Source organism: Lolium rigidum, chromosome 7 (genome assembly GCF_022539505.1).
Source record: "Lolium rigidum isolate FL_2022 chromosome 7, APGP_CSIRO_Lrig_0.1, whole genome shotgun sequence".
Taxonomy (NCBI): Eukaryota; Viridiplantae; Streptophyta; class Magnoliopsida; order Poales; family Poaceae; genus Lolium; species Lolium rigidum.
The window spans coordinates 1,066,649-1,084,097 of record NC_061514.1 but is presented as its reverse complement, the minus strand read 5'-3'; the positions used below and the strand labels follow the sequence as shown (position 1 = coordinate 1,084,097).

The 17,449-nt window shown below is 42.5% G+C and overlaps 1 protein-coding gene and 1 long non-coding RNA gene across 2 annotated transcripts; both read right to left on the bottom strand.

Moving 5' to 3' along the window:
- Nucleotides 1-401: 401 nt before the first annotated feature.
- On the bottom strand, nucleotides 402-1,871 carry LOC124678264. Its single transcript, XR_006994398.1, has 2 exons — nucleotides 1,223-1,871; nucleotides 402-686 (listed from the first exon to the last, which is right to left on the bottom strand). It is a non-coding gene; the product is annotated as an uncharacterized LOC124678264 (long non-coding RNA).
- A 10,370-nt stretch (nucleotides 1,872-12,241) lies between these two features.
- On the bottom strand, nucleotides 12,242-16,198 carry LOC124676337. Its single transcript, XM_047212416.1, has 3 exons — nucleotides 15,724-16,198; nucleotides 13,106-13,197; nucleotides 12,242-12,580 (listed from the first exon to the last, which is right to left on the bottom strand). Exons 1-2 carry the CDS (start codon nucleotides 16,166-16,168, stop codon nucleotides 13,130-13,132), a joined length of 513 nt encoding a protein of 170 aa, XP_047068372.1. The 5' UTR covers nucleotides 16,169-16,198; the 3' UTR covers nucleotides 12,242-12,580; nucleotides 13,106-13,129.
- Nucleotides 16,199-17,449: the final 1,251 nt, after the last annotated feature.

Genomic DNA, 17,449 nt, shown 5'->3' with positions numbered 1-17,449 from the left:
TGCATTTATTTACGAATTTAATTCAAAACATCTATCGGGGCCGTCGTTTTGGGGGCGCCGGTGTGGGAACAGCTCCCCCAAATAGAGGATGTAGTGCCGGCGCCCCCAAACGGAGGTGCCGGTGTCCCTGCCGGCGCCTATTTGGGGACTGGTGGAGATGCTCTTAAATATTTTTTCTTCAAAATCTATAAATATATTTGCATGACTCGCCGTGATAGGAGGCCGAGAAGTTCCGCTGTGCAAAAGGATCACACGTTTTCATCGTCCTGCAATAATGAACACTAGATTTAGATGTGCGCCTTGGCGCACGACCCCGTAGAAATCAAATCGATCTACATGTTAATGGAAATACATTTATAGAATTTAGAAAATAAAGTCAGTAAGTTGAACACACGAAATCAGAACAGAATAACAATGCTTACATGCAATTATGAAAATGGCGAAATATATTAGCACTCTTACAGTTTTTCGGCGACAAATAGAAATAAATCTAAAATTAACAAAAGTAACCTCTAAATAAGATCGCTTCAATTCGGTCTTTAGGACACTAAACACAAAAAATCTAATTCTAATAGGTAGTCGCACCGTCAAAAGGTGAAACTTCTGGAACATAGCTTCAACATGACAACGGGAAGATCTGGACAGTCTTGAGCTCGACAACCTCCATCTCAACGACCTCCATTAGGCTGTAACAAAACAACAAAAAATGTAACTAAGGCAACATTAAGTACTACACAAAAACGAAAATGTTCGAGAATAAAGGGAATGTTATACTAATTATGTATCAGATGAAAGTATTTGTAAACCAGGTCTATTATTTGCACTTGGATATAGCATAAGAAACCCAAGCCTCAAGATTTGCCTCCATTGATGAATAACTTAAAATTTAGGTAGTTTTAGATAGGGATTAGGTGATCTATCATTACAAAATATATAATTAGTTTTATAACAGTTTGACAAATGATAAAGATTTTGTGTGTCGTACCGAGACCAAGAAATCGATAAGTATATGTTCTCAAAATGATATCAATAAATAAATAGATGATGCCACCTAATAGTTAGAAAGAAAGCACCCGAGGTGTTACTTGCAGATGACGTATACTAACTATGCTCGAAGGACAAAAAGTACCCTAGATATTCTTGCTACATGTGCTGGAGGGCACACACTCTTTCCTCAACAACAATCTATTGACCAGTAATCTAGAGGGAAATATAAGCTAACCTGAGAATCTTTCGGCGAGGTGCAACGCAGCCTTCCAACAATGCGAGTCGTGATGAGACACTGAGTTAGTATGACTGATCATCCAAAATTATAGCTGAAGCAAATGATAATAAGTGCATACAGAAGGAAAAGGAAACACGTTACATTGTTTCAAAGAATTCGTTCTAACAACCTGCATATGGCACATAAACAAGTAGGTAGTGCAAAAAACAGTAACAAAAGAGTTCCAACTACATGTGCATGGCACTGAGCAAATTCCTTATGTTTTTCTAATAGAGCAGTAAACATCTACTATGTCACTGAAATGGAGGAGTGGTGCATATTGCAACTTAAAACACAGGGACGTAAGCAGTTACGACACAAATGTTCAGTTATATTCAGAAAAACATGTGTTCACACAAGTTAGAACAGATAGTTTCAGTTATATTCAGAAAAAGCATGAATGATATAACATGAACTCGTTGTTCATACTCAGTCTCAATTAATCTCTGGAATCGAAAAGCATAAGTTCTGTATATCTACAATTGGCAACACAATTTCACTACTTTGTACTGCAATAGAAGGAAGAAATCAACCAAGTAAATTGACAGTTTAGTATGTGTTGTGCAGGCTGAAATATTATTTCTTGATATCTCAATATAATCAGGCCTAGATCCTAACTATTTTAACCCCCCCCCCCCTTCTTTTTTTACTTCTGTGTAGTTTTAAATGGTTTCTTTGGTTCACCACCACTAATAAGAGAAGACACGTGAAATGTTGAGCAATGTAATAAAAACCAATCAAAGACAAAGCGGACAAAGGCGCGTCATCCATTCAGATAAAGAGCAAGATATTTTTGCAAATGAGAAGTCAGAAGTGTCACCTATATATGAGAATATCCTATTTGGATTTCTGCCGAACATCTTGTATGCATAGATTAATAGGACATGCAAAACAAACAGGTTGGAGCTCTCACAGCCAGGAATCGAAACGCCCCTAACCTGCATTGCTTCCAAACAGTACCCACTTCCTATAACTTAATTTATCATACCTAGATGAAAACGAATCAGATTTCCTTACTCATTGAAACTTCTTTTAGCCACTATTAATTTCTTAGTTACTTATATAGGTTCCTTCCTTCTGGTTCAGATCATGTCCAACTTTTTCAGGTGACATAGGTTTGGGCGATTTTATCAAGTCATCTTCAGCTACGCTAATTTGTTCTGCTTACTACTGTACTTCCGAGTGCTCTTCTTCTATGACTACTTCAGGTAACCTTGTTTTGATTTTCATGTGGTTCCTTTTCTGGCTAATTACATATGAAATTTTAAAAAGCCCAAACACTAAAGTGCAGACATAGCAAACATCACCAAAAGGTAACATGGTAGTTATAACCAAAGGAGGGTAACATAAGACAATGACAAAGAGATGAAAGGCTAAGCCAATGATAAAGAGATGGAAGGTGAAAAAAGGAAGGAAACATAACAGGATAACCGCGCGCTACCAAAGCAAAGGGAAGCACGCGAATGTAGAAAGAGATAACTCAAAACAAAACCTTGAGATGCATATGTGTACTCCCCCTCATGCTCCCATATAATCTCTTTTGTGTTCATGGGAAGGATCCAACACCAACCAGTAACCCAGGGAAGACATTGAAAAGATAAAGAGGAACTGAAATAGAATGCCCGTAAAATAGGAGAAATGATTGGCGACTTGAACACATGGGAGCACCAGAAGAAACCGTGGGACGTGAAAATTCTACGAAACAGTAACCAAATCATGGAGCTCGTCATTAGGACGCACTTTTATATAATGTATAATATAGTTTATTTTTTGGGGCCGTGGGAGGAAGGTTTGTGAACCGATCATTTTACATGAAAATTTAACATTTAAAGATAATATTTCAATTTCTATATTAGCTTTGTGTTTATAAACAAAATTGTTCAGCTAACATTGTTTTCAGATACCTTACTCATATAAGCGATCTGTCATTGGAAAGCAGCATACCCTGCATTATAGCATGTAAATCAGAACTCCCTCCTTTCTGCTAGTCTGAATCCTTTACCTGCAAGCAAAGCAATAAACTGGCCAAGTTTAAAAGGTGAAAAAAATATCTATTTGTGGTTACATACAAAAAATGCCCTCCACTCTAGTGCCCCAAACTGTAAATGGTGTCAAACATAATGTTTGCGACTAAAATAACAATACGCCTGTCACACACAACGGAGAATGGTATGATACAGCTAAATAAAGTTGACACTATCAAATGAGATATGCTTTTCTCCAGCTGTAAATAAGGGATGCTACCACAGGAAGAACAAGTGCTACCACGAGCGTTACCACCTGAAGAAGAAGCTTGCTCCTCTATCGATATCGTCATTGGAACGCCACCTGGAGAATGGTTGTTACTGATATTAACTTCATCCCACCTACTGAACAAGGTCAGAATTTAGAGGAAGAAGAAGCAAACAATGCAGAACAACAACTGTACAATGCAGATCTTAATTTCCACTTCACTTCATCTACTCCCATAAATCAAGAATAATTCAGTGTGCTGGCATGCTTGGATGGCATCTAGGTATGTTGACTGTTGGAGTAAATGACAATATAACTGAATACTACAACACTACTCCAACAACTACAAAGAGGAATTATAATACTCGTACATCAAGTACTCCTACAGCAAGAATTTTTGCTTGCCCACTAAACAATTACCTCACTTTTTAGCAACTCAATCATGAATCATCACAGCTCAGAGTCGAACAACACAGCAAGCATGAAGCATGGTACTACACGACCAGTAGCAAACTTGCAATTTACAGCTGCATTACACTACACTTCTGCAGAAAAATGCCCCTAAAATTAAGGAGTATATAAGTACAACACAACCAACTTTACTTTCAGATATTTAGGCAAAGATAAAAATACCCCTAGATAATAAGGAGTATGTAAGAAGTACAGTATGATCTAACCTGTTCTTATAAAGGTTGAAGGACTAATGTAGTGCCCCCGCAAAAACAAAAAGGACTAATGTAGTGAAGCTCTTAAATCAACAGTTATCTCCAGCAGTATAGAACCACTGAAAAAAGCCGCATAGAAAGCTGAATGAAGAGAACTTGTACAATGTATTTAGTTGCTTCCTGAAATATCATACTCAAATCTTGTGAGTAGGAAACACCAAAGGGTGTTCAATTCAAACATAGATGTAGACATACAGGAAAATGCAGGCAAAAGATATGTGCCAATGTTTTGAAGTGCAGCATGATAAATATGCAATTCTCAGTACTCTGTCAAAGTACTCAGAACAAACAACATGAGCAATTTGGGAGTAGGTCACAGTAGTTGAATCATGCAGTGACGGTAAGTCTACCTGTGTACTAAGCATGCCCCGAGAAAGAACCAGCAATATAAATTACTCCATAGGAGATACTACTGTATTCCAAATAGACAAACAAAAAATGTTGTAGACAGGATGTATGCAATAGGCACTGAAACTCATGTATCGATTCGGACGGCGTGTACCACTCCTAACATGGACACGCATGAGCATACTGCATCAACATTCATTGTGTGCATATAGTAGATAATCTTGCAAGTTAATAGCTGGTACATGGATAAGAACTTACAATGGTTAAGACTGCCTTGTATATAGATATGTGCTGGATATACCCTAAATAAAGAAGATGAGAAACATCAAACCTTGGTAAAAAAAGAAGCAATAATCCTAGGGAAATAACATGAAGAGCATAGAAACATACTGTAGTTTTGTCTCTCTGCACTTGCACATAGTAGACATGATCTTTCAACAGTTGTAACCACCTAATGTGACATTCGGCATCCCTAGACTGGGCAAATATTGTTTAGCACCTGAAAATATAAAACAAAGCCACATCATAAAAAAGAATAGAAAAGAATAGAAGGTGGATTCACAAAAATACACTTCAACACACAAATAAGTAAATCTAACCTGTGATATCTTATAATGTCCTATTAATTTTTGAAGAACGATGGTGGGTCAGAAACCTGGCAAACCGTCAAACTACCATCAGATAAACCATAAGCAAGCACATCTGAAATGGCACGATAAAGTTTCTGTATTGTAACTGCCAAGAGTAAAATCAATAATGGATAAGTATACTACTCAATTAACTCAACTCAGGAGTATGAGAATACTTCATCTTTGACAGAGAACAAAATGTATAACTATGATAAATAACCTGATGCTTTGTAGTTATCGAAGATGCAATGCATTCGAACAAAAGAGAATGCAGGTTCACCAAATCTGGCATGGCACCCAGGTGCTTTGAACTGATAGTTACGGTGCGGCTTAACACACAGTTGTTACTTCTGAGGTCCTGCAGCAAAGAAGTTACATGTATCAGCCTTCACACCAAAATCCGTACCGTACATGCTTTTTCAGGGCAAAAGGCATCGACACAAGCTTCATAAGAAAGCTAAAACAAAAGAATCCATATGGAACTCCAGCCGTCTACTTCAGAGGTTGTTACCGGTATGTGGTGAGATGCCTTATTGTTGACCACGATATTAAGAGTGGCCGCACCATCAACACTGATGCACCCGTGCCCTCACATGCCTTCTCCAGCAGCAAGTGTATGGTGAATCGGCAACACCTCTCCTCGGCTCGGTGACCTCGTATATCTCTTGGGTGAATCTGTACAAATTTAGGTCATTGACCATAAATCTTAGAAAATATTTGAACAGAACGCCAGGGTTGAAACCTGAGCTATAAGTTGATTTCATTAGTGATACCATACAAATTCTGAATCTATACAAAATTTAAAACATCGTGGACTTCGAATCTTATAGTAATTAACTAATGCTTGCAGAGACAAGTCACACTCGAGAGAGGCGATATACTACCACTGTAACCCACTTGTCTTTTCCTTGATTTTGAGATTGAAATATGTATAGAATTAGTAAGCTATTTTATTATTTGGACAAGCACATGGCAAGATAATCGCATACGGAGCATTAAAAGGTCTAACTTCCGGAATATGTGTCAGAGATGCAAATTTTAATTTAGTCAGTTTAGGAATTACTCCCTCCATGCAGAAATATAAGACGTTCTAGCATTTTTCCGACCAGGTGAAAAGCCTGTGAAAAGACATCGCTACCCCTAATTTCGGATCTCATCGTTCTGGATCCCAGCTTCGTCTTCCTCGATCCCGATCCCGGCGGCGGCGTCCTCAGGCACAAACGCCCGAGCCAGCACCTCCTCCCCCTGCAGGATCCATCCATGACCCGAATTCATCCCCGCGCGCGCCATTCCAATTCATCCGCGCGCCGCCGAAGAGCAGAATTCTCGGGCGTTTCCCGCAGCTGCACGTCGCCTAGCTGCACCTCCCGGAGGCCGGCCACGAGCCCCAATCAGCAGCACCATGCCGGCCCCCAGCCAGTAGTCGGCGTCCACGCACGCCGAGCAACCAGCCAGCAGAGCGCCGTACCGCTGGCAAACACCAAGCACCATATCCAACACCTCCATGCTCGGGGCACCTCCAGGCTTCTTGGCAGTTGCGCTGGCTCAGCTCGCCAGCAGCATCATCTCATCTCCTTGGCAATGTCAGCGGCTCCCGCTCAGCCCGCTTTCAAGGTTGTCGAGGTGCCCGAACCCGTCGTGCCTCAAGAACAGTGGTGCTTCCAGATTTTATAATTAGTCCACCTGAAGAACAAGAAGAGGAAGTTAATAATCCACCTGCAAGTCAAAACCTGCTTCCAGATCTTAATACTCCTTGTGCTTGCTTAGTTGTGATGGAGTATTGTTAAAAACACTGTCATGAATATTTGCATAGTTCATGTTTGTAAGTAAATTATGCACTGAATATTGACAACAGTTCAAGAATATCAGAGGGGAACATGATGTCATTTGTTCTCTGATATATTCCCATCAGTGCCAATATTTTTGTGTGAGCAATACAAGTGCTGAAGTACTTTTGTGAAAATAATACAAGTGCTCGAGCAATCAACAGATTAGTTGACATAAAAAAGCACAGTATCTACTCTACAACACAAGCACAATATCCACTCCCTACAGTACAAGCACAAAGCATGAACAACTCAGCTGAACTCGCTGAAAAGGAAGCGTGAACAATACTCCAAAATCATAAGCTCTCTTTCGTGTACAGAAAATGAGAGAAATTAACAGATGTAAACAAGCACAAAGCAGTGGTAATGGTGGGGTTCAGTCTGTAGTGCTTGATAAAACCTACTGTTGCAAGTAGAACAGGTTAGCTGACTGCAAAATTCAGATTAGACACATACCCTTATGGAGCGGACAAGCCCAAGACTGAGAACGCCCTGCTTCATGGAGAAGCCCTGCTGGTCAAGGCCTCCCATACATAGCCCTTGAATTCCTATAGGAACACAAACAAACCTACTGTCGATGCCATGCATGCTGGGAATAGCAGCTTGAATTAACAAAAAATTCACTATCACAAGTGCACAAGAAAATTAGAGGGCCAGGACTATCCAAGCCCAAGATACAGATAAACAAAAAAATTCGTGGAGAAATGAAAATTGTGCTCTGAAGTTGGTGGAGGACTGGAGGTCACTGAGTTGGACCAAACTACTGTAATAAAAGTTTGCTAGTGCAGCATATTCAGAGTATTCATATACTAAAAAAATTCACGGAAATATGGAGTACTCCACTAATTATCACAATGCAATCATCACAGAAATATGGAGTACAGTTACTGAATATTGACAATACACGCAAGAAGAAAAAGATGCAGTGTACAAGTAGATCAAGATGCAGTAGCTATTCACTGAACAATCCACAAATACAGATTCTACCCTTACTTAATCTATTCCATTCACTGAACTCAGTGAGCAATATGGACAGCAATATGTACAATTCACTGAGCAATGAGTACTCACGCAATTTAGGGATAGGGGAGGGGATACCTGACCTCCGCCGTACGGAGAGAGATAGCAGTGTAGCTCCAGAGGCAGCAGCTCCTCCTCCGTAGAGAGCAGTGCAGCCGGTGCTCCAGGCGCATGTGCCGTCCTCCCGCTGCTCCGGCGCTCCGGACGCAGGCACAACTGATGGAAGAGGATCCCAAGGCAGTCGACAGCGGCTGGACTTGAGCAGCCCAAATGGGCACCGCGCAGCTGGGGCAGAGTGGCGCCACAGGGTCCATCGCCGGAGGCCAGGTTGAGCAGCAAGAACAGGCCGACGCCTGCGAGCACAGACGCACCCTTCTCGCCGCATAGCCTCAGCTGGTCGGGCTCGAGGTTCTCGGTGCCATCCAGGCACGGGACCTGGCAGATCCGGCGGCATCGTCTTGGTTCCCCGCAGATCGAGCGTCATCATTATTCTTCCCGCAAACCCGACGCATAAATTGCCACCTTTGACCGTGAGCGGAGGGGATTTCTTCGGGGAAATAAATAACCGGGAAGATCATACATACCCCAAAACACCACGAAAAGGCATGGGGAAATAAGAACATAAGAGAAAACCACCCAGATAAACCAAGAACTAAAACCTAAATAGGCCTAGCTCGTCCAGGGGCGCGCTCACCACCGATGCCCACGCGCGCGCTCGACGCCGACGCCCACGCGCGCGCTTACCTCCGCCGATTCCCACGCGCGCTCACCCGCCGACGCCCACACGCGCGCTCGCCGCTGCTGCCGCTATCGCCCACCCGCGACGAGGTACGGCCAGTGCGCCACCAAGGAAGGCTGCGCCCGCCCATGGCCCTGCATCGCCGGAGCCGACGAAGACGAGACGAGCATGGCCGTGCCAGCCAGAGCCGCTCGTCCTTGGCCTTGATGACCCAGAGCGGGAGGACGCGGGCGACGACTGCTCGTTGGAGAAGAGGCCGACCGCGGAGGAGAGCGGGATATGGTGAGGCGGCGGCGGCAGCGGAAGAACGACGAGATTGGGGGAGGAAACGATAGGGGATTGGGGGAGGGAACGCACGAATGGCTAGGGTTCTGGTCCCGGACTGGAGTTTTGTCTCATCCAATCGTCCCACAAGGAAATACCCAATCTACCCCTATGGGTGGAGATATTTTGCACGACCTAAAGGCAAGCCCGACCGAATGAAATCCACCTGCAGTCACTGACATGAGGGCCCGGATGGAAGTGGGACCCCCGTGCAGTCACTGGCGGGTAACATATGGCTGTTGCATGGGGTTAGCTAGTGGGAGGGCCAATTGGAACAGTCACTTTCTGCTCAGAATAAACGGATGAGATGCAAAGTGGGGCAAAGATGGGGTGATCCGACGGCCGAGAAGCTCAAAACGCTGTGAGAGCCCCATGGGGGTGCAACAATCATACCTTTAGATGCACCGACAGGCGACAATTCATAAACTAAAATATCTATGGAGCCTATGACCAACGCATCACTTAGTTAAGGATAAGCAATCAGTGTGTGACACATGGTAGAGTCAAAGCTTTCCTTAAAGAATCTACCATGGTTGCTGCATAGATACCAAATATGTAATTTTAGCTACAAGTTGAGCATGTGTACTTAACTACTTACATGTCCAAAGTTGTTTCATGTCAAGTTTCACCTCTTTCAAATTTGAAAAGAAATGGTAATTAGGAATCAAAGAGGCAAGGCCTTTGTACTTAATTTTAAGGCTAACTAGTTTAAAGATAATGCTACAATTAAACAAACAGAAAAAAGCGACATGATTATTGAGCATGGCATACCCAGGGCCATACAACAAAAATACTTTGGAAATAAACCTAACTGTAAAAAAGCTCATGCATGCAGCTGCTGAGACAGTTCGGTGCGGTTAATCTACCTGCAGCCTACCGAGTTGAGCTCAGGACAGGGAGCCTCACATGCAGTGATTCCCCAGCTAGCGTCAAATATTCTGATGGCTGCCCCAAGAAGACGACAGATGAGACCGATCATGAGTCATGTGGAGCAATGGCAGACGATTCTCGATTCGGTTTGAGACCTCGGAGGACATGAGCGGCACATGTTCAGACTTGAGCCTTCACTTCCTTTTGTGATTAAGCTCCTGTGCATTCTTCTTCTTCTTCTTCTCTCACGGCTATGCTAACGATGCAAAGCATGTGAGAATTTGGGTCATTTCGCAAACTATTTGCTAAAAAGAAATCGAGCATGAAGCAAAGTGAATATCACAGGGTTGGTAGGGAGAAGATGGTGGCGCTGCCAGCAGTCTACCTCAAATGAAACAGCTGCAGGTGCGAGTATTCAATTGGATGGCTACCCCTAGAAAACAAGACAAACTCCGGCACATGCGGCCCGGAGAGGGGGAAAGACAGATAGGTAGGACGACACCGGTTAGTCGCCTGGTGATGGATACATTTTAATAACTAACTACAAATGGGGTCTAAGCGTTGGAAAAGGAGCTTGTCACCAAGTATAAACTACCGTAAGAACCATGGCTTGACACATTTAAATCTCAGAAAGTTATTTTTTGTATTCAGATTCCAAGCTCACCGGATAGTTTAAGCGTAGATGTAGACCTGTGCCAAGTGTGCATATATTGGGGGATGTGAAGTTGTAAACACTAAAGACTAGTCACTAGTGTATGTAGTATTGGTTAGGCAGACCACTACAAGCAGGATCAGACAACCTGAACCTGAAGCGCGTTACTAGTAGAAGAGTACTATGGTGGCTAGCTACTCAACTGTGCAGTATTATCTGTCATGTAGAATCGTCTAAGTTTTCTTCAGAGAAGAACCTAAAATTGGAGCGTAAAACTGAGGGGAAAGCGAGCAGCCCCATCACCATCAGACTACTTATAGCTCTCAGGCACCGGGGAAAAGACCTACCCCCTCTTCGAAATCTCTCGCCATTTCACATTCAGAACAGTTCAGAGTTTGAAGGGCCTGATTAAGATTGGAGAATCGGCGACAGCTAAAGAGAAAAGGCGCGAGCGAGCACTGTGGGGGAACATGGCGCCAGCGTCGTAGGGCTCCTAGCTTAGCTCCAATGGCAAATCAAAAGCCCATGATGCATGTCTACACACACATGAGAAATGCTGACTTGGGACTCGAGACGGATAATGGGTGTGGATTTGGTGTCTCCATGCCATGTCGTGTCACAATAATGGGGCGATCGCATAATGCTCTTCCCAACGCGTGCGTGCATGTTCGGGGAATAGCTGCTGCCTGCCGGCGCTCGTACGAATCAATCAGTCGACCCCAAATGTTGGATCCTCAGAGCGACCTACCGCTTGTCTGAAACTGAAAGTGCGCGCGCCGTGATCATCGCGCACACTCGCCTTTCAACGGGCGCCGCTTCACGATTCAGACGGCCACCATCTTGCGGCTTGTGACATGGAAATGGAACTGTTTCCCGCAAAAGTTTCAGGCGTTCCATCGTATGAAAACTCGATGGAACATCATGGGTTTCTTCGGCACAGCTGAGTTGTTGGAAGGACACATGTAGTTCAAGCAGTTCTGCAGTATGTTTGAATCAAAAGCTCGATGACGTTTCTTCAAGGAAACGGCTACTTACATTACATTACATCTGATAAAGAATTTCGGCGTCAAAGCTACGGAAAGCTAGCTACGCTAGTACATGTTTGGTGCTCCCAGAATACCAACAGCAATGACAACGATCCCGTCAAAATCAACTGTGAACTCGTAGGTGAGTGATGCGATGTGCCACCTGCCAAGCCTCATGTAGCAGAAAATTACTACTACTAATTTAGACTTCATAGCACTATAAATGGGAACCTAATTCAGAAAGCAAACCATCGAATTGACAAAATCATGTGACATCCACATCGCCCTAACGGTTGCAAACACGGAAAATGAAGATGCAATCGGAAACCAAACAATTCAGACGAACACACGTACGAATGACACAGGCGGACTAACAGCTTCGAACATTTGTTAAGATAATAATGATGCAAATCACGTTACAGTTATTTGGAGCAGCGGGCATGCAAATGACACAGGCAGCTAGACTATTGTTCACCCTTTATTTTCTTCTTTTTCTATGTGTAACATGCCTACGCGTGATCTGCGGTCAAACTCCAGGTAGTCATCAACGTAAATATCTGACGATGTCTAAGAGGCAATGGACGACATGTTCAGTAAAATATCCATATTGATATTACCCATTGACACTGACAACCCGAAGAGCCGATAGGTATTCGTACAAGTGGAAAACAACCCACAGACTAGTTGGTACATCATACACTACAGCTCAGAGAGCAGTCAAGGGCACAGACACACACGGCTGTGCGAAATACAAAATCATATTCATCTTAAGCGCGCATGATCTACCGACGAAGAGGCGGGTGATGAGGCGGCTCGTTATTATCACTGGGATCCCTGGCTGTCTATATCGTCTATATGTACATCCACGAGCCATCAGCAGAGGTTTACTTCTCCAAGCTGAGCCTTCCTGTGTGGACCTGGTGGACCTGCACAGCGTAACATCTTAGGCTCAGAGTTGCTTATGAATGAGGTTCAGAACAGACAAAGGCTCATTCAGGGTGCAGGGAAAATGATGCCCTATCAAACTACTACTTGCAGGTATTCAATTGGAATGTTCGTTCACAAGTCACGCTCTCTCTTACTATGAAAGGTTTATACTTGATTACTGCATACGAGTTTTCAGATAGACTGATATAAACACTTCCTGTAATAAAACTTGCACAAAAGTGGCAATAGTCACCGTCCAGGTAGTGAATCAGAGCCAGCAAGATATCTTTTCTATCGCGAATGCACTGTACTATTGTATTCTTTCCAACAAAAAAGGTATTAGTGTTAACATCATCATAATATGCATGAAAATGATAATATCAGGAGTAGGTGGCGACATAATTTACAGCAATAAGACACGAAATACCTTCTTGAGGAATGTGAATAAACTTGAGGATACCAGTCACAGCTAGATGGATATAGTAACTGCAAAGTATTTTCTAGAGGAATGTGAATAAACTTACTCCAGGTAGGGTTGCAAGGGCGAATTAGCTATCCTCATCATCAGTTTGAGTAGCATCTTTCCTTGACCTCTTCACCGGATGCCAAAGTTTCCCTTTTTAATAGAAATTAATTATTAGCCTACCAAATAATACTGAAGAGTAGAGCCAAAACAGGAAGTCCCAATCTAACAATCAAATTCTGGGATGCACATGCATCTAGTAACACATGGGCAATCTGGAACCAATGCAACCAAACTACCATCAGTCCATCATCTCTTCCAAAATGTAAATCCAATTAAATACATGATTATAACCATTTTGGGTCACAGGGGAGCAATAGCTAGAACTATACCCTACATAGCAAAAAGTGTCAGGGACTAGGATGTAAGGATACAGGTATTATGGGGGTATTAGTGAATTATTGACAATGAGGGTTATTTGGTCATTTTCTGTTAACCCAGAGGGTGGCATGTTTTTTTATAAGCCAACTCGTGTATTGTTGAAAACAACCAAGAGAAATATAAACCCTAGATTTATCTTTGACTTATTTTTTAGTTCTTATTTTCCTGCTATTTATCTTGCAATTTACCTAGTTTATCGCTCAATTCTCTCAAATTCGTGTTTTACTTGATCCCTAGCTCATCAGATCCAATCGGGATCCTGACAAATGGTATCAGACCAGTGATTCTTGGACCAAAAAATTTCCCTGGCGGCTTCTGTCTTGCGCATCCATGGCAAGTTACAGAATATTTAACAAACAACTCCTCCTAAGATACAGAATACTCCCTCCGTTCGGAAATAAGTGACTCATCTTTGTCTAGACACGGATGTAAAGCTGAGTCACTTATTTCCGAACGGAGGTTGTATATGACTACACCGGCCCATGTTTTCTTCATTTTGGTACCACTATACAAACGATGTTTCAATGTTTCACCTATGATGGTTGAACGACAGAAAGTGCATCACATGACAGACCAATATCAGCAGGCTCTACCTAGAGTGGAAAAGAAGAAGTCTGCTTTCATAAGTCCAAATGCTCACGGGCACTAGGATATTGTTCTCTCCTGCAGTCAACCTGCTGGGCACTGCGACATAACATTCTCATGCAGTCTGCTACTGTCTACCGATCCACTCAAAACCATTTTCTAGACAAATAAAAATATAAGAACCTTCATGTCGCTAATATTCTCCGTCAAGTACAGCAATGTTTTGTCGACTTAAAAATAATTAGATGCTGCATAAGTAGAACAAGAGATTCTACCAGAAGTCAATGTTTTCTGGAAAAAGATTCAAGTTTTAACGCTTCACTTCTCTTCGGTAGAGAAAGATTAAAAGATGTGTTTTTCAGGCCAACAACATTCAAGACCTATATATAGTGGACACAAATAAAGGATAAAAAACAGGAACAGCACCTGTGAGTATATGACCTCAACAAATAGTAGCCTTAAACCTTTACTACCCTAGTTATACTACTAGGATTACTAGAACCTTGCAAGAGAGAATATGAAGAAGCTAGATCAACGTAAATGACTGCCTGATGAAACAGGTCTTTTTCCTAACAGTTATGTAGAGGAATCCAGAACATCGGCGGCATACATACATTATAAAGTCATGGGACCTGATCTTTCTGCACTTCTTTGAATTTGTCTGAATTTATTTACTTCAACCACCGAAATAAAAAATATCCAGTATTTGATTGTGGATTACAAGTTGTGTTGCTCCATCAGGCGAAAACATCCAAAGACATAGGCTAATTAAACTAAAATTGCAATAATAAGTACAGTCAGCTACCAGAATCATCATGCCCTGCATAGACTAACAAAGGGAATATTGATCTTAAACAAAACAGGGAAGAAAACAATCACTATCACCACACCAAAATGACATGTATTTTAGATTTGTGTTCCAGAAAAAAAAATCAATTTTTAGTGTCTATGCAATCATCCTACTAGAACTATGCAGCTGAATTTGATGAACCAACAAAACAGAACAAGAGAATGGTGCTGGCAAAATAATGAAATGTAACAAGACAGATGGCATCTCAGTTGTTTTCTGTATCCCACAAACTGTGCCATCCACTATGGAACGATCCTGATAATTGTCTAAACCTATTAAAACAGTTCATCCTTACATGTCGCATCAGGTAGCATATCTTGGATACTAAATTTCACATGGTGGAGAAGCGCTATACACAGGCTCAGCTAAAGCATTCAATACATACCAAATGCTCCCCGCAAAGGCGCAAACATTTTCACATTATATACACCAACGCAAGGCTAATGGTATGTACTGTTTATCATGGCTGGTTAGGATTGCTTTCAATTGTGAAATTACCAAAATTCTAAGAAGGTGTTATGAATCGCAAAATCACCCATAATTATAATCCGAAAAGATCAAGTTTTTAGCTAGCGGCATAGCGGATAGAGACTGTTAATACAATGTTGTATGCCTTTTAATTGTGGGGCTATAGCATTCCTTTGGTTTACTAGAGCTAGACGCGCCATTGACTCAGGTGGATTTTTGATCCTTCACCAACAAATTAAACGCCTCAGCTAAAAGACAACGAAATCCACAAGGGCATAACGCATTTCATTCCGCGACCCCCATCAATCAAGATATCTTAATGTTAGTAAGATCACCTTCGACGAAGTAGGCCTCTGACGGCCATCCCCGCGGCGTGGTGAAGCACATGGCCTCGTCCTTGGTCAGCGTAGCCCTATCCACGGCGGCCCTGGCCATCGCCGACGTATCCACGGCGCCGCTGGCGCTGTAGGCGACGGTGCCGACGAGATCGGACACCCCGAGCGGCCGCCGCATCTGCGGCACCCAGTACGACCCTCCCGGTACGAAGGGGAGCCACTCCGGAGCGGCCCGGCGCACTATGACGCCGTGGATGGCGTCGTTGAGGCGCCGCATCCCCATCGGCTCCTCCGCGGCGCCGGAGGAGGAGGATGAGGAGGCGGATTCCTCGGACAGGTCGATCTCGATCAGCTCCACCTTGGCCGAGAGCCCGCGGACGCGGAGGGGGCGCAGGGAGGACCGCGGAGGAGCCAGGGTTAGGGTCCGCGCGAGGAGGCGAGCCATGGCTGGGGATGCCGCGGGTAGTGGGAAGAGTCGATACGCGACCGGGGAGCAAGACGGAGAAGGAGGACGACGCTAGGGAAATCGGTGGCTGGCGTCCATTCTTGCTGAAGGAAGATGCAAAAAATTTAGTCAGATGTGTGAAATGATCTCTATTTGCAAACTTGTCTTAGATTTGTCTAAACTTACATGTATTTACATGATAGATGTGTCTAAATACATTTAAATTTTAGATAAACTTAAAATAGTTTTCATGGAACAGAGTGAGTATTATTACCTCGGTCTTCGAACAAGTATACGATCTCTTTGATTCAAAGAATTTGCATATTAAATTTGTAGGATGAACTTTATAGAAATGTTTTCTATAGTAGTTAATTGATTTGTATAATTGGTTTTTATAGAACTTTTTCTTAAGAAATCATTTGCATTAGATTTCATAGAAAATCTAATTATGAATTCATGTAAGATTAGAATGAACATGACATAGCAATCCCATTTTTTTTCTCTATTTCTACGTTTTTCCTATCGTACAAATAAAAAAGGCCCTACGTGTAACTCCTATATGTAGTCAAAATTTTAAAACTTTGGCCATTGTACTCCCTCCGGTTATAAATATTTATCGTAGGTTCATTGAACCTAGATAGATTTTAGCCTACATTATGTATAAATCTGTTGCAAGTAATTAGCGTCAGAGAGAGTAGCATCATATATGACATCAAATTGGTATAACATGAAACTACATTTCAAGATTGTCCTAAATGTTGTCACTTTTTCCTACAAAGTTGGTCAAATTTTAAAATAGTAGACTTATAACAAAAGATAGAAATACACTTGATTCCCATGCCTTAATTCGTTTTCTTCCATATATAAATGCAAAATTCTAGCAATATTGATACAGTAGTATTTTTGCTTGCTAGGATTGCATCCTTCGTGACGACAAGGAACTACCGTTGTATAGGTGCGTTGTTCAGGTCCACATACATTGATCATAACTCATAACAACAATTTATTTCTCACACATCATTTTTTTAATCCTACAGTAGGGTTGTGGAGGCCAATGCCCCTATGGCTATCGTGATCCCTGCAAGGGGATCCACACCGATAAAAGGATTCCGTACTGATGACGTTTCTGGCAAGATTTCCTTGGAAGGGCTGATCATACGAAGTATGGTAGTTTCTGATTATGCATTTCATGTGCTAACTGGCTAGTGCTCATTCTCCTGAATGACTACCCCTCGCCCCTTTCTAAGTACACTGCACTAATACAGCAAAAAAAATGCAGGG

Excerpts from the sequence above, each read along its gene's own strand:
- LOC124676337 (XM_047212416.1), bottom strand. The coding sequence starts at position 16,168 with ATGGCTCGCCTCCTCGCGCGGACCCTAACCCTGGCTCCTCCGCGGTCC. Across the intron at positions 13,198-15,723 it reads AGAGGCCTACTTCGTCGAAG|GGAAACTTTGGCATCCGGTG; the intron begins GTGATCTTACTA and ends TCTATTAAAAAG.